At 40.9% G+C, this 22,187-nt stretch overlaps 2 protein-coding genes across 6 annotated transcripts in view; both read left to right on the top strand.

Annotated features, from left to right (window-relative positions):
* Nucleotides 1-12,531, top strand: part of LOC124390848 (zinc finger protein 609-like) — a 50,992-nt gene extending 38,461 nt beyond the window's left edge. Inside the window, exons 4-9 of one of the 2 annotated variants that reach the window (XM_046856915.1) lie at nucleotides 3,842-3,929; nucleotides 4,817-7,118; nucleotides 7,204-7,528; nucleotides 8,235-8,582; nucleotides 9,106-9,175; nucleotides 10,025-12,531. In XM_046856915.1, the coding sequence (XP_046712871.1) occupies nucleotides 3,842-3,929; nucleotides 4,817-7,118; nucleotides 7,204-7,528; nucleotides 8,235-8,582; nucleotides 9,106-9,175; nucleotides 10,025-10,034 (3,143 nt within the window). In that variant the 3' untranslated portion in view covers nucleotides 10,035-12,531. Of the gene's footprint in view, nucleotides 1-3,841; nucleotides 3,930-4,816; nucleotides 7,119-7,203; nucleotides 7,529-8,234; nucleotides 8,583-9,105; nucleotides 9,185-10,024 lie in introns of both variants that reach the window. The other variant, XM_046856916.1, reaches the window with a different exon arrangement.
* A 2,373-nt stretch (nucleotides 12,532-14,904) lies between these two features.
* The window catches only part of gramd2aa (GRAM domain containing 2Aa), a 29,450-nt gene continuing 22,167 nt past the window's right edge, over nucleotides 14,905-22,187 (top strand). The window contains exons 1-2 of one of the 4 annotated variants that reach the window (XM_046856918.1): nucleotides 14,905-15,010; nucleotides 17,952-18,113. In XM_046856918.1, coding sequence (XP_046712874.1) covers nucleotides 18,085-18,113 — 29 coding nt within the window. In that variant the 5' untranslated portion in view covers nucleotides 14,905-15,010; nucleotides 17,952-18,084. Of the gene's footprint in view, nucleotides 15,011-17,951; nucleotides 18,114-19,196; nucleotides 19,693-19,736; nucleotides 20,232-22,187 lie in introns of those variants that run through there. The other 3 variants (XM_046856920.1, XM_046856917.1, XM_046856919.1) reach the window with 3 other exon arrangements.

Here is a 22,187-nt window from a genome sequence, read left to right as displayed (position 1 = left end):
CATCAAAGCTCTACTTGTGCAGCAGTATGGCGTAGGCTTGTTTCTCATGTTGAACACACACTTTCTGAGTCGCCCACAGTGTGTGCCCACTGCTGTACTCTGAGCATCAGTCTTATAAATGAAGCCTCGTCGGCATCCTTAGCGCATACCTCTCTTAAGTATTTGCTCCTTTATCCATTGTAGTCACACTGCCTCTTATTCAGCCAGCGCTTTTTTTTGTTTCTTTTGTTTTTTTTTGGATGTATGTTTGTGTTCCCTAGCTTGACTGACTACATTTCAGGAGGGACAAAAAAAGAAGGTCGTACACATTTCCAGCTTCAGGCGTGTACAGGCACTGAAGGCCTCCACCTGCTTTAGTCTGCTTAAGGGAGGTAGTTATGGCCTGCTGCTTCCAGCCTCCTCTCATCTGTTCCTCCTCTGGAAAACATGCCGGAGAAGGAGGAGGCCGTCTGCTCGGCATGTGCTCCATTTGATCGTCTTTCTCCAGCTGAGCTAGCGCCGGGTCCACCAGGATGCCTATGCCTGTTTGAAGTTTGTGGGGTGCTTCCACCCCCCCTCATTGCGGAAGCGGGCAGATCTGTATCTCCCTGACACCGTGTGTGGGTGGAAAGTGGAGCAACCAGATCCGGTGGAAGGGTGTCGTTCGAGCACTTTGATATGGCTTACCATTGTGCTCGGTTCCTTTAAGGACTCGCCGTGCTTCTGCCCACATCAATTATGATCTTGTGTCTTAATGCTTCTAGCAATGTTTCTGTAAATGTCAACCCTGCCAAGAGCAAACGGTCCTGCACTTGTTTTTGCTGATGCTTTTGAAAAGAGATGGTTTTCAGAAGATCAAACATTGTGGGCGTTTCAATTATGTGGAAATATTACCCATTTTATTGCACTTGTGCCTCAGAACTGCTTTTGTAATCATAAGATTGAGATTGTCGTGTACTCATCCTCGTTCTTATTTACTGAACACTTGGTAGTGTTTGTCTTTATTCTTCTACACTTGTTTACTCTCATAATTTAATGATCATAACCTTCAGGGTCGTCATGAACGCATTGCATTTGAAATCTCGCTCTTCTTCAGGTTTATTTTCTGAGTGGGCTCAAGGAGTTTTCCTTCATCACTGGCATTAGTGGTTTCTTTGTCAGCTACATATATGCTCAAAGGTTTGTGAAGACCCGACCATCACACCTATTTCAGGGTGTAAATATAGATCAGTCTTTAGATACGTTATGATATAAAGCGATGATTAAATGATAGCAGTGGATAAAAAGACACTGTGACAGAAATGTTAGCATAATGCAATATGTAAACTAGATTGTTTATAGACCTGCTGTAATGAACGTGGTTTGATAATGAATTGCAGTGCAGTCCAAATCTCAGAGGCTTAAAAGTAATCGTATTTAATTAACGCATGATGAAATAAGACAGCTCTTTTCAGCTCATCAACATCCCGAAGAACGACGTTGCGACTAATTCGGAATGAAAAAGAAGACTTGATTCCCATGTCTTAACATTTTCCCTGAATACCTCCTGGATTAATAGATTAGCTACGTCTATTTGCTCTCTACTGACTCGTGTTTATGAAATCAAATAGACTCCGGGTTAGACGGCTTTCAGCTCCTGATGGAACACATAGAGACAGATCAGGGCAATGTTTCAAACCATCACCATGACACAAATCCCCTTGGCAGGAAGCTGGAGGCACACCAGGGTCATGCTGGTGTCTCATCCACCCATGGAAACCATGCACGCTGATGCCTCCAAGTGTCAACCCTAAATCTTGACAAACTTTATTGCTCTTGAAGAGGAGCCCAGAAACGGCTGAGTGCCAGGGAAAATAGGCACGCCAGGATTACTTATGCCAGTATACTGATGTCAGTCCCGGCTTTACACACTGTGCCTTTCCCTGCAGTTTCTTACAGCGACTTGAGCTTCATTCATTATGCTTCACTGTTTTTGTTTAATAATTCCGTTTTGGTTTTTTTTTTTTCCTTTTTTCCACCCCTTTAAACTTAATTCAAGGGCAGATGTGCACAAGATCTTAGTAGCTTAATCTTTAACCTCATTGTATACTTTCACTGATTAGCTGTAAAACTTTGTTAGCTGATTATTTGTTTAGAAAATGATTGCTTGAAAAAGCTTTTTTTTCCCCAAATAGCAAGAAAATAAGTTAAGTGTGTCGTGACTACTTCTTTTGCGTAATCAGCTTCTTATGTTATTGTCTGAGGAAACCACAAAGGTCAGAGTTCATTTAGATAACGCTGACATGAAGCGAGAGTAACCTCTACCAGAAGCACATGTACGTCTTTCACGGTGCATTGGCTTTTCTGTTAAAGTGAACATTATCAAGCTTAGATGAAAAAAGCAGAAAGCCGAGATTTTTTCGTTTGTCGCTCACGTTTCTCCTGGAGAAAACCGTGGATATTGGTACGTCTGACACCCCTGCGTTACATGGCAGGCAGGTTATTTTGTATAGGTGAGAGAATTGTGGATTCTGGAGCAAGCTCAGCTGTGAACATTTCCTACCATGCACTGTAGAGCCACTGATCCGTAACGGGCCAGAGCTCCTGTGTTTAACTGCTTCAGAGGTATTTATTAATGGAGTGTAAGAGTCCAGAAGGGCACACGCCAAGCTTCTGTTTCTTCCGCCAAAACCTTTGAAGGGCACAAGAGGTGAAACGATTGGCCATTCACCCCGAGTCAGCCCTGGGGCACAGACAGGTGGCCGGAGGAACGTTAATGACTCCAGGAGAATGACCAGGGGGCCACTGCTAATGTGCTCCTCTACTGACCCCATTGACATTTTTCAAAGGAGAGGCAGCAAGGACAGCTCTTGCAGTCTGGAAGTCTCAGTGTGACATAAGGCGGGTGGAAGAGTGTTGCACGTGGTATGTTTTAGGACATTTTTACTTATGATGACATTATTGGCTGGTGTTTATCAGCCTTAGCCAGGAATGACTGCATTTCGGTACATTTGGCAGCTAGTGGAGCTTGGAGTGAGTATAAAGTGAGGAAAATGGCTGTGCTTGATTTAATAGGAGTTGCTCATCTGCTGGATTTCATCTCCTTGACTTTTGTATAAACCTTTCATCATGTTATTCCTTGTGTAAGATTAAAGAGGTGGTGACTAAATGTGTATTTCACTTAGTGTACTACCATGAAAAATGTATCCTTGACACGTTGCCAGATGTAGTATATTAACCATTACATGCTAACCCTATCAGAGTAGAACGCTTGAGGCAGCATTTTTAGTCACTTATTTACCTGAATTGCAAACCGTGCATAAATGTGATGTCAGCTGAGCTGATTGTGGGCTTCTGTTAGAGCAGTAATAATCATAGCAACACTGTTGTCTCACCTAGACAATCCTCTGCATTACAGCTTTCTGTTCCTGTCCTTTTATTCACCTCAGCGTCTTTTCTTACGAAAAAAAAAAACAACCGTGCTAACAGAAGCAGAGGCATTTGCTGCTCATTGCTGCAAAGTCAGACGTAGGACACCATCAACCAGTTTTCCTCGAGAAATGACTCACTCTGCACCTTGCTGCTTTCAGCCCGCTGCAATCATTGAGCAGGCAATAAAAATAGGAGGGATCTTTTTTTTTTTTTTTTTTTTGTATAAAGTGCAGCCCTCAGAAACCTCTATTTGATCTGTTTAAATGGAAACAGCACACCAGCCACAGCTGTGTTGGGAATACAGAGAGGCGAAAGTGGCTGCTTGTGAATGAGTTGCAAGGTTGAAGGAAGAACTCTGCTGTATAATTGTGGCATTGAGCCTTCATGGGGATGACAATGAGGGCAAAATTATTCTCCCACTGTATTGAGAATCATCTCTCATCCTTTTCAGGGATGCTGGTGGTTAATGTGACATGGCGGAACAAAACGTACGTTGGAACGCTGCTAGATTGTACGCGCCATGACTGGGCTCCGCCAAGGTATGTACAAGGAGTATACAAATAAAAATGTCTTCAAAACCTTTGAAAGCATTCAACACAGCATCTTTATTCTTTAGTACAGGCCTCTTGATGTTTGACATACACAAAACATAGTTAGCTGTAAATAGACACATTCTTTTAAAGACTAATTTAGTTCATTTAATCTGTCCATCCTTCCAACCACCGGTTAATCCAAGCTGACTGTGATGAGAGCTGCAGAGCAGTCTGATTAGATCCATGGCTGTGCTGCACTACTCCCAATCAGCTCTGAAAAGCACAACCTGTGCCTGTCTGTCAGTTCTCCTTAGACACGGGTCCCCTCCCCCTCTCCCCCGCCCCTACCGAAGCCACAGTAAGCCAGGTGTATCCCACACACTTCATCTTAAGCCTCAGGGAGGAGGCCAGACGCTCTGCTTAGAGACTAGCGGGAAAGGATAAGAATAGACACTCTCTCCAGTAGGAGACAGAAATCCAGATACGTCACCAATCTGTTTCCATTCTTCAATGGTGAGGCACATTAACATCGTGTTGATGGCATACTCAGTAATTGTTCGACATCAGAGTGATTTATGATAATTTATTCATTTAAACAGGCTTTCCTTTAAACATAAAACATGCACACAATCATTTGACAAAAATCAACAAATCAGCCATTGTGTTAATATCATATTAGAAAATAAATGTATAGTTTTGTAAACAAATAGTCAGGTTTTAGAATCATTCAACAATTATAAGGGTTTTTCTTTTCGTATTATTCACCTAATTGTTGCTCTGTTAGAATGGGGAAATTAATTTGGCAGCTCAACATGAAAATGACACCATTTATTTTTATAGTTGTGCACATTCCCACATTTTATAGCTTGGGCCTTTTTAAACAAATTTTTCAGGTTCTGTGAATCCCCCACAAGTGATTTGGAGATTAGGCCTGGGCGCGGTCGAGGTAAGAGAATGCGTCCCAACAGCAACACCCCAGTCAATGAAAACAGCAACTCCTCTGACAACAAGGGCAGCAACAGTAGCAAGACCAGAGCCGGGTCCAACAGCAAGGCTCGACGTGGCAGTCAGAACTCCTCTGAGCGAAGGACTCCACCCAATAGTAACACTGAGGATGTTAAAGCCAGCCCCTCTTCGGCCAGCAAGCGGAAGAACAAGCCCGTTTCCGACATGGAACCCAACTCCAGCTCTGAGGACACTAAAGGCAACAAGCGTATGCGCACTAACTCCAACAGTGTAGTACCAACTTCTGGAGTCCCGCTCCCCACCATTAAGACTGAGTGTCTTCCACCTCCCTTAGACCGCAATTGCCCCTCACCAGTACTTATAGACTGCCCATACCCCAACTGCAACAAAAAGTACAAGCACATCAACGGCCTGAAGTACCATCAGGCTCGTGCTCATAATGATGACGATGTTAAGCTGGACATGGATGGCGACAGTGAGTACGGGGAAGAGTCCTCTCTACACCCTGACCCAGGAAGTTGTAACGGGGCTTCAGTTTCCCAGAAAGGTTCCCTTTCCCCAGCACGCTCAGTCACTCCAAAAGGAAGAGGATTTGATGCACATAGTTCTTCTCCCTCCCCAGGGAAATTTGGCTCCAAGCCTAAAAAGAAAAATGGAGAAACAGATGCAGAGGCTTGTGGCATTTCCATGGATTGCTGTGAGGATGGGCCTTCTCTCACTGATGATGCCAGTAATGATGGCATAGAGGACAAAAAGTCCAAAAAGTCTAGTACCAAGCCTGATAAGTTGACCCAGAAGAACATGAAACCCTCCAGGCCGGTGGCTCCAGGCATGTCTTCGCAGCAGATGTACCCCCTACAGCCAACTCCATTTAGCTCTGGGAGTCCTAACCATCCACCAGGAATGAGTTCAATGATTCAAAGCATTTCCAAAAGCCCCCAGTTTAAAGGCATTCAGCCAAAGCCGGGTGTGCCTGGAGACTCCTCTCCTATGAATCAGGTTCTAGGGGGCTCCAAGGACAAAAAGAAAAAGGACAAGAAAAAGAAGGAGCCTGGGAAAGATGGAGACAGTCCCAAGCCTTCGGGTAAAAGTGGGAAAACAGAAGACGGGAAGAGCCCCTACTCGGAGTCTTCCGATCCTGGAAGCCGAAGTGAAGGCCATTTAAATGGTTCTTCAGATCTTCATCAAAGTCGCTTAGCTAGCATTAAGGCTGAGGCAGACAAAATTTACAGCTTCACAGATAACGCGCCCAGTCCATCAATTGGCGTGGCCAGTCGTATGGACAGTAGTGGACAACCTCTAGCTCCTCTCCATGTTGTTACTCAGAATGGGGCTGATAACTCTTCGGTGAAGACAAACAGCCCCGCATACTCCGATATCTCTGATGCTGGAGAGGATGGTGAGGGAAAAGTGGAAGGTGTAAAAACAAAAGTAGAAGATCAGTCTGGGAGGGAAGGAGCCAAAAAGGCTCTCTTTCCATCTCAGGCAACCAATAAAGAGTCACCTTATTATGCTAGCTATGACAATTACTATTCTCCAAACTACACTCACCCTAGCCCCAGTGGTGCTAGCACTGGTGCTCCACAGCCAGATGGCCAAACTGTAAAGATAAAGAAAGAGGAAGAGCCAGAGCCAAGCGAAGACAAGGCAAAACCAGAGGTTCAGGAGGAACGAAAAGCAGATTCTGTCTCCATCCAGCCACAACAGCAGCAACAGCAAGCCTCAGTGATCCAGCAAAGGCCCAACATGTACATGCAGCCTCTCTACTATGGCCAATACTATGTTCCCCCATATGGTTACCCAGACCAGGTGTATCACAACCATCTCATGAACACTAGTTCAGCCTACAGGCAGCAGTATGAGGAGAGGCAGAGATTGATGGCAGAGCAGCACAGAGCAGCTAAAACTGAAACGGTCATGAAAGAGAGAGAAGCCGCCATGAAGGATGACTGGAAACAAAAGAGTTCTCTTCCCCCTGGACTCACAAAAGCCCCCAGTCTGTCTGATCTGGGAAAGCCACAGGCACCCAGCAAACAGAGGGACTCATCTTCAGAGCCAGCCAAGTCTGTCATCATCCCAAAAGCAGAGGAGGCTAAGCTCCAGCCCCAGCAAACGGAAGGCTTAAAGGTGAAGCTCAGCGAAGGTGGCCATCACGGTAAAGAGGACTCTAATAAACCGGGTGTGGAGTCGGCCAGGCCAGGCATGGAGCAGTCTGTGTGGTACAGACAGGTAAGGAGTTTCTCACTTCTTAATTTGTAAAGGTTTAAATTTTACTAAGATTTTGCTCACGGAAAAATGTGACTGTGTTTACCAGTATCCTGAGAACCAGAGACAGGTCGAGGAGGAGCGAGAACGTGACAGAGAGAGGAAAAGCAAAGATGAGCGATCACGGACTAAGGAGTCGAGCACCAAAGAAGAGAGCAAGGAGAGTGCAGATCGCTCATGTGCTCCTGGCTCTGAGGACTACCGAGGTACAGGGAAAGACCCTCGGTCGAATGCTCATATGCCTTTCTCCTCTGCGCTGGCCCAACAGCAACCCTACATGCACTACATGCATGGATATCCCTATGGGCAAGGCTACGACCCCAACCATCCTGGATACAGAGGAATGCCCTCAGTCATGATGCAGAACTATCCAGGTATGAAGTAGATTCTAAAAACTCAGCTGTAAGTCTCTTTGGATAAGGGCATCTGCCAAATGCCATACATGTAAATTAAGATTAAACAGCTAGAAAATGGCACACCTGCAATAATGAGCTTTGCACAACACCAGTATTCATAAGGGCAAAGACTAATCACCATCTAACAGTTAATTCTCATGCTGTGAGACACCCTATGGTGGTTTTTTGTTATCATTTTCTCTTCTATGTTTCTGCACTGCAAAGCATTTGGCAGCAGAGCAGGGTGTGAATGCAAGCCAGCAAAAAGAACTTTATAGCGAGACATTTATTAGTCGTTGGATTAAAGCCACATACTGGGAATTGTTGTTTCCAATGACTTTATTATATATTGACATTAACTCCGCATGTGTCCATAACTCAAAGCCGAGACAAACTTTAGTCATTCTTCATGCGCTGAATTATGATTGTTTTGGTTTTATTGTTTGCAAACTAGAAACATGTAGGCAAAGCACTTAACATAAGAAAACATCAGCCTCGGATTTTAACTGTGTTTCACGTGGAAAAATAATTGCATTTACACGTGTACCAAGCCTTATACTGTAGAATTGTGGTACGAATACTTGTACCATTACGCCCCTAATTCTCAAAATGTTACCTTTGAACGTTTGGAAGATTTCAAGAGTAAATAGTTCCCTTTCTAATCTAACATTGTCTCCCTACTCAGGATCGTATTTACCTGCTGGTTACCCGTTCTCACCTTATGGCAGTAAGATGGGTGGGGGTGAGGAGGGTGAGAAATCTCGCTCGAGTCCTACGGTCAGCAGCAAGTCGTCCTCTGATGCCAAAGCCCTGGACATCCTGCACCAACACGCCAACCAGTACAAGAGCAAATCGCCCACAGTTAGCGAGAAAGTGGCACACGAGCGAGAGCGAGGAGCGGCGGAGAGAGAAAGAGAGCGTGAGCGAGAAATGGATCGACCCCGTTCGTCTCCCTCGCAGAGAATCATGCAGTCTCACCACCACCTGGGCTACCCACTTGTACCTGGCCAGTACGACCTGTCCTATGCCACAGGTTAGCACTCCTCCTGCATGTTCCTCAGTGCTCATGAAAAAGTACTCAAGTCATCTTGTGGTGTCTCCATGCTGCCAAAACATCCTTCATGCAAAGTGGTCGTTTTATAACCCAAAAAACCGCCTGAGATAAAATTACTCCCAATTTGTGTCTGCACCACAACAGAGCTTTGGCTTCGTCTGGCTGAAATATTTAGCCAGATTCAAACCACAGCCACTCCTGATGGCTTCTCTCCTATCACTACAAAGAACGTAACCACAAACGTCATGTGTCTAGAGTTTCACATGGCATTTTTCAGTGTTCATATTACATCACTGATTTTCTAAAATGCAATTTAAACATTTTTTTAACTATATAATTGGATTGTTCTTAGCATTGAAATGCTCTATGTGGCATGACTTTAATGCACACAAATTTAACCTGAATCTATTTGAAACCTCATAGTTCCATCATTACAGGATAATTACACTGTTCTCCACTAATGGTGCCATTCAACTTGCTTCCTTACTGTTCATTCTCACAGGTCTACCCTCATCAGCTATTGTTGCCAGTCAGCAAGCTGCAGCCCCTTCCCTCTACCCACCAGCACGGAGGTGAGAACGGTAAGACAAACAGCTAGATAACAGACAGCTCCCATAACAGCGAGGACACCACTGTGTTAAACTTTACGGGATCTAAGAGGTTTTTTGTTTATTATTATTAATCGAACAGCTTTAGGAGCTGCAGTGTTTATTTAGCTAAAAGACGTGTGCTTTAATGTTTAAGCAGGATTTATTCTCAGAACTGATCATAGTGCTGTATAAGCTTGAATACAGGCACACAGAGCACCTTTAGAGCTCTGAATCATCATGATTATTTAAAGGTGCTCGAGCTGAGGCCGGTGTTTATTTTGTGTTCCTGAATTTCCTGCAGGGGATGTCTTACACTGACACCTGGTGGCCCATCATAGCATTGTCTCTTATTATTTCTTTTTGAATTATTGTTATTATTAAAGGGAAATTGTGAATTGAAAAAAAAAACCTGGAGGTAGAAATGGTGGTCCTGTCAGCATGGTGTGTACATTTTGGCTCCAACAGTTCATCAGTCATGTTCATGATTAGTCTTAACTTGACAGGTATGCAGGAAGTTTTTTTTCTTTCCTTTTTTTATTTTTTTTATTTTTATTTTTTATATATTCCGGTAAACTGATTTGCTCCTGTTTCCAAAATTATAAATAAACTAGTAGCCAGAAATTAAAGTAGGCAGTTAATCGGTACAGCCACATAAAAGTGGAAGGAGTGTGTGTGATTTGAAAGATTTTCGAATAGAACAAATTATAGAAAAAAGCAGCTCAAATCCTTTTATTGTTCACCTTGTATTTGTATTTTTCTATACAACATATGATCTGTTATTTGTATTTAGTTATGTAAAAATGTTTTTCGTTCCCTTTTTTTTCTGTCCAGGGAACCATGACTGACTCGACCTCATCTTCACTAATACAACATGTGACTGGATCACATGGGGAAGTATATGGAGTTCATTTAGACATCAGTTGAATGGTGTTTCTATATTTTTAGTTGCTATTTTTTTTTCCTGCCGGAATGTGTGGCAGACTGACGTTTTCTTAGCATCCGTACCTCGTTACCCCACTGAGGACTGTGAGACCAGGTTCAAAGCCATCCTGCTGCCCCACCTCGCCCAGCCGGCTACTTGAACTCTCTCTGTGAACTAGCAAGGAATTTAAATCAAAATAATAAACCTCTACTCGTGAGAATGTTGGACTGCATAACACACTCCCACATGCAGGTTGTGGTCAGGCGTTGAGGTACAGTCCAGTGGGTCAAATGAAAATTTAAAAAAAGACTGAACTTATATTATCATTACCAATATTGAAATGGTTGACGTTGGTTTTTTTATTTTTTCCGAGTGCACATTTTCCTCCTCGCTGAAGCATCTGTGACTTCCCACAATGGTTGTGTTCTAAATCTTTCCTAAACGTGTCTCATTGGTGTTGGCTCCCGTGTAGTTCTCATCGCCACACGCCTCAAGACTGCTTTTTATTTTTTAGAGTATTTTTCTGTTTTGTTTTTCAGGAGGGTCAGTTGTTTGGGGTTTTTTTTTTTTTTTATCCATTCAGATTACAGTTCACACTTTCATACAGAGGAAATGCCAGTGTCTGTCTTCTTAATATATTCGGTTTCAATTCGAAGATCACGGATCAGGCTGAAATGTTGTTTTGCATAAGTATTTATTAAAGTATCAGGTCGCGCTCGTTCCAGTCGAGCTCATGCGCAGTCGTGCAGGAGTCGTGTCGGCTGTGCAGACATGGAGGACATGCAGAATCAGATGAAACCCAGCAAAACATCTCGCCTTGTGCTCGGCTAAACCAGACGTTGCTCAGCTGCTATATTTCTAGAGCTTTCTTTTATTTTGGTTCTCTCTCTCTCTCTCTCTCTCTCTCTCTCTCTCTCTCTCTCTCTCTCTCTCTCTCTCTGTGCATTGTCAGACGTACTAACTCTACTTAAATCGACTAGTCAGTGATGTGACGACACGTGTTTTTTACAATGCAGTGTGTGACACCTTTCGAGGGATGTTTAGTTAGGGGTCCGTGTCATTGATGTGATGTGCTGCTCCACTGTGTTGCAAGTGTCAGAGCTTGATCTTTATTTAGATTATATATATATATATATATATATATATATATATATATATATATATATATATATATATATATAATTGAAAATGTTTTTTTTTTACTTTATATTTTTTATTTTTTGTATTTTATTTGTATTTTTTTAAAGCAGGCGTGTGTCGTGGCTCAGCATGGTGTACTATAGCACTAGAAATGTGATGGTGTCTTCTCAGGCAACGCTTTCTTATTTCTGTTCCTCTTCTTTTCCCCCTTTTTTTTTATTTTGCCTGTTTTTGTATTGCTGTCTTGCTCTGCACACACAATATGGTGTCTGTATATGATGTACAGAGGAATTATTTTAAAAATGCGACTGGGGAACCATCGGGGTTTTTTGTGTTCAGTGCTTTATAAGATATTCTTTATAAGATTTGATGTCTCTATTTTTTGTTTGTTTGTTTTGCTTTTCTCCTCCCATTAACTCCTCTGTACTGATGTCATAACACTTGTTGGGGTTTTTTTTGTTTGTTTTTTTCTCTCGAAATCTTTACCCATTTCTGTGACCACAAGCATCAGGACTGCAGACGCAATTCATTCACAATGCAATTTTCAGACTAGATATTTTTTGCGACAGCAGGGTTTTTTGTTGTTGTTGTGGTTTTAATCTGAAACGTTCAAACCGACTAAGCCACATGCACATTCAGGTTCACTAATAAAACTGTTTGCTTCTGTATGCGCTCAAGCTCGTGAAATGATTCAGCAGTGCTCTTATTTATCCTCTGCAGCCGAACACCATCAGCTGACACTGAGCTCTACTGCGAAATGGGTTTCATATCCACCCTGAAGCCACTAAAATACATTTTCAGGTGTGTTTAGTTCCGCTCAACCGACACAATGCAATAAGGTGTAATGAAACCGGGATTCAGTTTATTCGTCACTCGCTCTGATTTTGCACTCCTGTCTTCTGTAAAACCTCCTGAATGGTGCTTGACCTTTGATTATCTCTCTAGTGGAAGCTGTGCTCTTTTGCATGGTTTTCCATCATTCTTCACACTGGACTCCCACCTTCCTGTGTAAGCGAGCTCCGCCCTCATCCCCGGCCTCTACCCCAGGCCCAGCGAGACCGTTTCTATCAAAGTATCAGTCACTGGTACTAAAAGGATGTTTACATTTTTTTTTAATGGTTGCGTTTTGAATAATTCCTCGGCTCCGATCCTCCAGCTTCCTCCTGGACTGTCCTCTTATATGTAAAGTGTACATTACCATGTTTCTTTTTTATACAATACTGCAACTTGCCTTTGTACATTTAGGCAAAAAATAAATCTTTTTATGAGACAATCACATCTGTCCTTGTGTGGCTCTCTTCCTTCTACTGTACTCTATAACTAGCGTGATGGAGTAGCTGTGTGTGACCTGTACTATATGGGTGTGTGTGTGTGTGTGTGTGTGTGTGTGTGTGTGTGTGTGTGTGTGTGTGTGTGTGTGTGTAAAGCCAACAGAGGTTTAGTTAAAGCACTTGCGCTACATTACCAGCACATTGTTTGACCAGGTTTTTTTTCCTCAGTTAAGTCATGATGCCGACTTAACGGAGAGAAAAACCTGGTCAAACAATGTGCAGAACTAGAAATAGCTCACACTCAGTGCCATCCAAAAATAAAAGATTGAATAGAGGCTTAAAAAACTATTTGATCTGATCATAATTGCATTTTTTCCCCCCATAACTGGAAATTTATTATTAAAATTTGCCATCTGTATACTTTATTACATTTGCATGTGATTTTGCTGATTTGGCTTCAAATAGCTATGTATTGTTTGTGGGGTTTTTTTTCACGTTTTTACTTTAAAGCAAAAAGAAAAGAGTCTTGGGATCAGTGAAGAAAAAGTGGTGTGGTGCCATCGAAAAGCATACATGTATATATTTTGAATATCATATACAATGCTAAGAATAAAAATAAAAAATTGCACATTTATTATTACTGGTTTTTTTATGACTACAATTAGCATCAAGTGAACTGAATCTAATAATCTTGATCAGTCGGTTATTTACTACCCGAGACTACTGAACCACTGCACTACTGAACACCTCTTTAGATTTATTACAGTTCATTCTTGAGAAGTTTTTAATCATCTTAAGTACAAACATACTCAAATCCTAACCTTCTATCACTAAATTGTTCTGGTAAACTGCTGAGACGTAAAAACGCCTCTCAGCGAATCGTTTATGGAAAATGATATGTTTATATCACATTTATTCCCTTCACACTGCTGTTAACTGCATGTCAGGGCAGAGGGAATCCTGCAGGATCAGAACTGAGCAACACTGCAGGGTGAAGGGAAATAAAAAAGAGGCATAAAAAATGATTATTCTGGCACCTGAGAGACTCGAGGCAGGAATTTACATTTTATTCACAAATGTTTTTATCTAGTGTGACTTTCTAAACCTTGTTACAAAGAGAGACACTCAGTAGCCACTTGAATAGGAACACTTGTACGCCTGGGACTATTAGATCTCTCATCTCCAATCTCGTCTTTTTTCCCCCCAGTTTAAGTGAATCTGGCAAAAGACAATCAAATATTTTTAGGTCTTTACTGGTCTGTTTTTTGAAACACTAAGATTCCTGTTTTTGGCTGATAGCAGTGGAACTTCTGCTGTTGTTGCCCGTCTTCCTGAGGGTTTGCAGGGTTTTATAAAATGCTGTTGTGTTCACCATGGTTGTAAATAATGTTTATTTGAGTTACTGTAGGATTTTCTTTCTTCTATTCAATTGTTCTCTCACTGCTGTGCGTAATGAACTCTAGGTAAAAATCTTCTGCAAAAAAATCCTATAGGATCAGCAGCACCAGTCCATCAGGCACCATGAAAAATACACATCACATTCTGAATTTAAATGTAAATATTAACTGAGGCTCTTGTCCTGTATCATCTTCATTTTCTGCCTTAACCAATAATAAAAATGAATGATCCTGGATTCGTATTAAAATGTGCAGAAGGTGTATATCCATATAGTCAGTGGCCCTAAGGCTTTCCCCAACCCCCAGTTACATGATTATGGGGCAGATAAAGATTGTAAGATTAATCAATTGTTTAACTGAAATGAAAAGTGATCACCTGAAACTTCAGAACACGTAATAGTTTGCAATCACTGTAATTGAAATAACACTAGGAAGTGCTGTTAATATAATATACTGTTTCCACAGAGAGAAGAGTGTCTGAACAGCTTCAATAAACAAATATGATGACACTTTGCTAATGAACTCTTCTGCAATCATTTAGGGAAATGTTTGTGTTATTCTGCGAAGGCTGCCAAGAACCCGCTTTTTTTTAAAGTGATAACAAGATACTGTGTTTAAATATAAAGCAGAGATTTGAGCTAACGACTGGGAGGAAAATACAATTCACACGAGAGCTGATTTAAAAATCACACCTGTTTATCTGTCACTTCTCACTGCATCAACAGTCAAATCTCCTCTAAAACTCACCTGCTATCTCTGAGTCGTTGTGTTAGAACACACTGTGGTGGCTGTTCAGCCAGTTCAGGTTGTTTAATGTGCTCTGGCTCTGTAGATGGAGATTAGGTGAGGAGGATTTGTGCAGAGTAAATATGAAATCTGATTATGTTTCAGCAGGGGAGATGTGCTGAGGTCATGGATTTTCACTCACAATCCACCCAGGACACTTGACCTGTATGAAATGGCGATATTCTGCGTTGTATGGGATGCGTGACACACACACACACACACACACACACACACACACACACACACAGCGAGGTCCGAGGGGCCCAAGCACTTCTGAATTCAATTCACACATCAGAAAAAGGTATGACTTGCATCACTTCATATTTTGGCTCTTATACAACAGAAGATATTTTCTTAATGTGGAATTGGACAGCGATTCTTGATAAAAGTTGGAGGGGAAAATTAATGATTAAATTAAAATCATAGTTGGATTTATTTATGCTTATTAGGTATTGTTTTTAACTGCAGATGCCAGCAGTCAATTGCTATAACCAGCAGTTTGCTGAAAAAAAAAACCAGCTAGTTACCCACGCGTATCCAGACCCACACCTACCTATTAAGCTCTAAGAGGTCTTGCATTATTATCTTATTATCTTTGTACTATTTTTCATGATTATATTTTATTGTTCTTTGTAGTTCATGGATAAATGTGTTTTGGTCAGGGACTCAATCTAGCTGAAAGATCTGTATCGCTGTCAGTGATTAACACTATCCACATTAGTGCCTGACACTTGGGGGGAAAAAGCTGTAAGGTCTTTAAAGTTTCCTTCACTAACAATCAGAGGTGGCAAAAGTACACACATCCTTCACTTAAGTAGAAGTACAGATGTTTTAAAAGATGCTGGTTGAAGTTAAAGTTCTGACTACACTTTTTTTACTCAAGTTTAAGTAAAGAAGTTTGGGCTCTGACATGTACTTAAGTAAAAAGTAGCCGTTACTACTACCTGTTTTAGTGTCATGCTGGTAACTGGACCTGATCTTATTAACATAACGGCTGTCAATCGATTAGAATATTTAATCACGATTAATCACATGACTCACGATTACCCTAATTTCCGGACTATAAAGCGCACCCATATATAAGCCGCTGAATTTGACAAAGATTTTTATTTAAAACATAAATAAATGTCTACATTGAAACTAATGAACTTTACACAGGCTTTAACGAAAGACAGTGTCTGTTACACGGTGTAACGGGTGAAATATGTTGCGCTTCCTTTAGGAGCAGAGCGGTATTTTGGGAATAGCATGCCACTGCATTTTTCCGGTATTACTGTGTGTGTGTATGAGGCTGAGGATTATGTCATTATTTTCTAATGCTCATTTCTAAGTTTCTTTGACTAACCCGTAACGCTGTTGCCAAGAAAAATAAAAAAGCATGAGTTTTGGAAACCTGTCTGTGCTTATATGATTTCTGTTGCAACTGGAGTTAGTGAGCTCTCCCTTCACCCAGACTCAACGCGCTACAACAGCTTGTATCTAAACAGTAGCCGACCAAGAAAGTCATTGTTCACTGTCTTCCTACTTCCTTTCACAACTATTTCTCTTTTGGGCGTTTATCTTTTGGCATCGTCGTGCGTTTAAGAAAAAAGTTTTTTCTCCCGAAGCCGTGCAGCTCAGAACACAGGTGAGGTGCGTTTTTTTGTTTCCGTTCGGAAATTTCGATGGTCTAATGTTATGTCGCTCAGTTTTTTGGCTTGAAGTTTGTGAAACCGGGAAAAACCCAGAAAAATTAAAAATAAGCCAATTCGTTGTTTAAGCCGCGGGGGTTCAAAATGTGGGAAAAAAGTAGCGGCTTATAGTCCGAAAAATACGGTAATTGCAACTTAATCACACATTATTTTTACAGCATGGAAATGGACAAATATTGATGTGTATACAAATAATAGTAAATCTTTAACGAGTTTCAAATGATGTATTGCTTTTATCTGTACGACCAAAAAATACAGTAATTTAAGTTAGTTTCGGCATTATGAGGAAAAAATGCCACAAAGCGTGCCGGCGCGTTTGTCGACCCCAGAAAGTTAATTATGTGATTCATGGCGGATTTTGGTGCTGAATTGTTGCATCAGTAAAACAAATGTTTACTGATTAAATTTTTTATCGAAAAATGAATAGAAAAGCAAAGTACTGATACCAGAAACAAATCTACTTAAGTACAAATACTTCGTTACTTCCACTTCTGCTAATAATAATAATCCTAAAGTAAGCACTGAAGATTATTTCTTCACTGTTGTGAAAGAAGAAGGTTGTCTTCAATTAATATGATCTGATCAGCCTCGGCGATGTTGCAGGAAGTTTTGCTGTCTACAGAACAATAAAAAATTATGGAATTATATTTTGATAATGAGAGAACAAGAGAAGGCAAAATAATAATGCAAGGCCTCTAACTTCACAACTGGATAGAGGTACTAATTCCACAAGCCTAGACATGGGTCTTAAAGAAGTGTAATTAGCTCAGCTCACCTTATCTTTACTTGCTCTAAATCTTCTACAGTTTTATAGTGGAGAAAAGCTTATGGCTAATGAAGCTATAATAAGTTTAGCTAGATAGACTATATGGACATAAGTTTGTGGACACATGATCATAAGATTTGTATGTGCTTTTTGCATATTCAATTCCATATTTAGTCCATATTAGCAGATATAAATTCCCTCCATTCTTCTGAGAAGATGCACCACTCAATTCTGGAGTGTGCTTGTGGAGATTAGTGCTTTTTCAGAAACAAAGGCATTAGTAAAGTCAGTTGAGCGTTTCAATTAATGCTAAAAAAGTGTTGAATTCAGAGTCCTATAACAGGCCACCAAGATCTTCCACTCCAAGCCATGAAAAGCATATCTTCATGGAGCTGGCTTTGAGTACAGGGGCATTGTTATTGTGAAACAGGTTTGGGTCTCCTAGTTTAAGTGAAGGGAACAATTGATGGTACTGCATCCAAAGACATCCTTACAATAATTTTGTTGCATCCAAATTTGTAGTAACAAATTGGGGAAGAACCACATATGACTGGAAACTTTAGGTGGCCCAATAACTTTGTAGTACTGACAATTTTGTCCATTTCTATAACTTGATTAATATCAAAGAATAGTAATGTTTCCTTAAATGGAAAATGTTAAATGGTGTTGTTTTAACTGTGCATTCATAACTATTTTACAAAATGATTAAGGCATTAATCCTTATTTTCTGTTTTATATGTAAGGCCTAGCCTAGTTACCCGATGTGTTGTGTGTGTCCATGGCAGGTCTGAGCTCTCTACACGACTGTAAGTTGACTGAAGTTAATTAAGTGCTTGGAACCCATGCTAATCTAGCCTTCTGGAATTATTATTCTCAAAACAAACCTGAAGTTGACCTTGGATCGTGGCAAAGAAGGGGATGAGACGGGGCTCACGACTGCACTTCAGGTGTGTATTCTTTCACTCAGCATGCACCTGGAGCCCATATTGTGTTGTTATACACACTACATTCTCAGGGCAGGGCCTTAAGGCTCCACAAATGCTTTAAACCAATTTATGCACTAATTCCAATGAAAAGCAGTTGGTTAAAAGAGGGACTTTGAAGTTTGAGCACAGCCTTTGATTACTTTTCCATGGTGCCCCATGGTAGTGACTCAAACTCCATTTCTTTTCAGTCAAATCATTTGACCCGGGTCACCTCTGATGTGTAAACAGGACACAGTTTATAATAATCCATTTAGTGAGTATGAGTTTTTTTCAGGAAGCCGTGTATTTCAGTACTATATCCAAACTTATACATGGACTTAGAGGACTCGTGCACTATTTGACCAGGGTAATGTGCTTAATAGCAGTAAATTAATTGATGCTTACAATTAGCTAGGGTCTTAAATAAAATTGCTCACCAATCAGCAAAAACATTAAATCCACCTCCCTAATAATGTGTAACCCTCTGGAGGTGTGTTGTGGTTTCAGGCACCAAGAAGCAGCAGATTTTTTAATTTCTGTAAATGTGAGATGGAATCTCAGTGGATCACACACTTGGATTAGACTTGGAGAATTTGGCAGTAAAGCCAAACACCTTTGACTCTTTCATGTTCCTCAAACCATTCTTGAACTATTTTTGCAGTGTGGATATGCTTGGAGCATTGTCTACTGCCATTAGGAAAAAACGCTGCGATGAAGGGGTTTACATGGTCTGCAACAATATTAGTAGTAGAATGACAGAACACAAGGTTTTCCAGAAGAACATCACCCAGAGCATCAATTCAATTCCTTTTTATTTGTATATTGCTTTTAACAATGAACATTGTCTCAAAGCAGATTTACACAGATAATGTGGTGATAAAAATGAATAAGATGTTCTTTAGAAGTGTAAGTTTGTCCCTGATGAGCGAGCCGGTGGCGACCGTGGCATGGAAAAACTCCCCGAGATGGCATAAGAAACCTTGAGAGGAACCAGACTCAAGAGGAAACCCATCCTCATCTGGGTTGCACTGAATGTCCATTTATAACAGATAAACAATGTTGCGGGGTGCAGTGATGGTGATCAGAAGCAAACTGTAGTCCTGAGTCATCACACTTCCTCTACCATAGTGTATTCTGGTGCCATGTTTTTCTTTATGTAAGTCTGCTCTGCTACTCCTAGCTGACAAAGACATGGTGAAGTCAAAGTTTTCCAGCTTCCTCATTAATGAAGCATGTTGTATTAGTAGTCGTCAACTGTTTCGATCCTGTCAGCAGTGAGGCGGATATGGGCGTTCAGTTCAATGTCACTGATCGGAGAGTGTCACAAGAGACTATTTGCTCGGGTTTTGTCCCCGTTGGCTTTCCATTACAGCGCTCATCGTGTGCGCGCTTGGAGACGAGCTGTGCGCCTTCCGCTTCCCTCTGATTCATTGAAAGCGGACTGGCTTTGCTCTTGACCTGCACGAAAACTCCCACACTAACTAACGGAAGTGTTCGGCTCGTGTTTGCTTTTTGCCAAGATGCCACACCGAGGACTTTAGACGAGTAGATCCTCCGCCAGGTATGTGCGCCAGATGATGGAGTTTCTCTCGGGAGAAGTGATTTTACAGCGCCGTGTGCGCGCTTCCAGCCTCATTTCACTCTCTTTTCATGCGTAACACAGAAAACTAATCAGAATGAAGCTTTCAGTGGTTGTGCTTTTCCCGAAACCTGTGTGTTTAATGCGTAAAAGTATGTGAAGTGAAGTAAAAAGAGCTTCACTGGAAGTGAATCAGGTTTTGAAACTTCACTTTTACAGCTCATCAAACTGTACCTGCACATCCACTGCTGCTGGAATCAGGGTCCTTCTCTTCCTCTCAATCATATCTAATCCCTAATCGATCATATCTTCTGAAGTGATGGATTTTACCATCAGACATTGTCACATTTTGCCACATTTCTTTTTTTGGGTGATCCCCCCCAAACACACACACACACACTCTATAGTCCAGACATGAGGAGAATATGAGATTGTAGTCAGATGCAGAAAGAAATCAGGATTTGTCAGATTTTCCTGCAGCTTTGTTCATGTTTGTTGTGGGTCTCTTGGCATCCTCTCTGGTAAGTTGTGTTTTTGTTTATACATTTTGGCTGGACATTCTGTTCTTGCCACTGTGGTGCTCCCTTTTTGTCATGGTGCATCTGATGTTTTGGAAAATATCTTATACCTCTTTCCTAATCTGTACCTTTCAACATGTAAGCGCTTTACGGCGAATGCTTTCTGAGCTCTTTTGCAGACCATCAAACCAAGATGTGAAAAAACACACATTTCCTACAGAAATATTCCTGTTCATATATGACAGCTGTATCATTTTGAAATATAAGATTGAAGGCGATTAGTTCATTCTGAACACATCCTCAACTCTAAAAGTGTATGCATTTATTCAGCCAGGTTATTGCAATAATTATTATTAGGAAAAAGTTCTGACTTGATTTTATTTTTTATCTTTTAATATTTCCCCACGACAGAAAGCTGAAATTATTACAGCCGTCTGTATACATTACTTCTGTAACCCAGACATGCATTAATGCACCTTTACCTTATGCACATTTATGTACCTTAAATTATGTTTCGACAGTTTTCAAGAGAGAGACAGTTTAGTAGTGATGTTCTGATTTAGAACCGCTGTTTTAATAATCGACTGTATATTTTTTTCTGCTAAAGTTCAGATAAACCTGTAACACGTCATTACGGTGAACTCTTTGTAATTATAATGTCATTGCTGTATTGTTCTTAATCCTAACACTTGATCTTGTATATAGGAGATTAACCTTTATTTCCCATTCACCAGGTTACATAGAAAACAATGCAGAGGTGTTTATAGTACTTACAAGATTAAGGAGTGAAAGTGGAGTTTTGTTCACCATTGTGTGAAGATAAAGGACATGTATAAGGGTTGTTACATGATAACTATGGTTGGGCAAAGAAATGAAACAAAACAAACAAATCACAATACTCAAAGGTATTTTATATTATTTTGAACAATAAAGACGATTCATCGTGACATTTTGGTTGATTGAGTCCCGATCATTACCGTATTTTCCCGACTATAAGCCGCTACTTTTTTCCACTCTTTGAACCCCGCGGCTTGAACAATGAAGCGGCTAATTTATGGATTTTTCCTGGGTTTTTCCCGGTTTCACAAACTTCAAGCCAAAAAACTGAACCCCATAACATTAGACCAATGAAATTGCCGAACGGGTTCAGGTTAACCAATGAAACTCTTTATATTAAATCAGATGCGCTCCCACTGAATCGGGCCGCACCACATCATAAATATGGATGAGGTTCCTCTGATGTTTGACCTGCCGCTCACTCGGACTGGCAACAGGAAATGCGAATCATTCGTCACGCTGAAAACAACCGGGCATGAAAAAACACACTTCACCTGTGTTCTGAGCTGCACTGCATCGGGAGAAAAGCTTCACCGATGGTGATTTTTAAGCGCACGACGATGCCAAAAGAAAAACTCCCGAGAGAAATAGTTGTAAAAGGAAGGAGGAAGACAGTGGACAATGACTTTCTTGGTATGCTACTGTTTAGATACAAGCCGTGTAACAGACACTTTCTTTAAAGCCTGTGTAAAGTTCATTAGTTTCAGTGTAGACTGCGGCTTATAGACAGGTGCGGCGTATTTATGTTCAAAATAAAAATCTTTGTAAAATTCAGTGGGTGCGGCTTATATTTGGGTGCGTTTAATAGTCGGGAAATTACAGTAATCAAACTCACTGAGAGCTCCCAAATATTCCTTATCTGTTAATTAATGAACAAGAAATGGGAACAAAATTTCAAATGAAATCTCCTCTAATACAAATATTAGCAAATGCTTTCATATAATTGAATTACAATATCAGTTAATAATGTAATAGCAATAGTATAACGTTATATTGACTAGGTGTGTAATACTTGATTTATAAGGCTGCAGATCATAACGTCTAGCAGGTAAACAACATGGACTTATGAGGAGTAAAACGCTTATGGGTCTGTGGCTATAGGAAAATCATCAGTAGCAGTGT

The sequence above is a fragment of the Silurus meridionalis genome, chromosome 9, assembly GCF_014805685.1.
Source record: "Silurus meridionalis isolate SWU-2019-XX chromosome 9, ASM1480568v1, whole genome shotgun sequence".
Classification (NCBI taxonomy): domain Eukaryota; kingdom Metazoa; phylum Chordata; class Actinopteri; order Siluriformes; family Siluridae; genus Silurus; species Silurus meridionalis.
The sequence above is the reverse complement of the archived record's forward strand: the minus strand, read 5'-3'. Positions and strand labels throughout refer to the sequence as shown.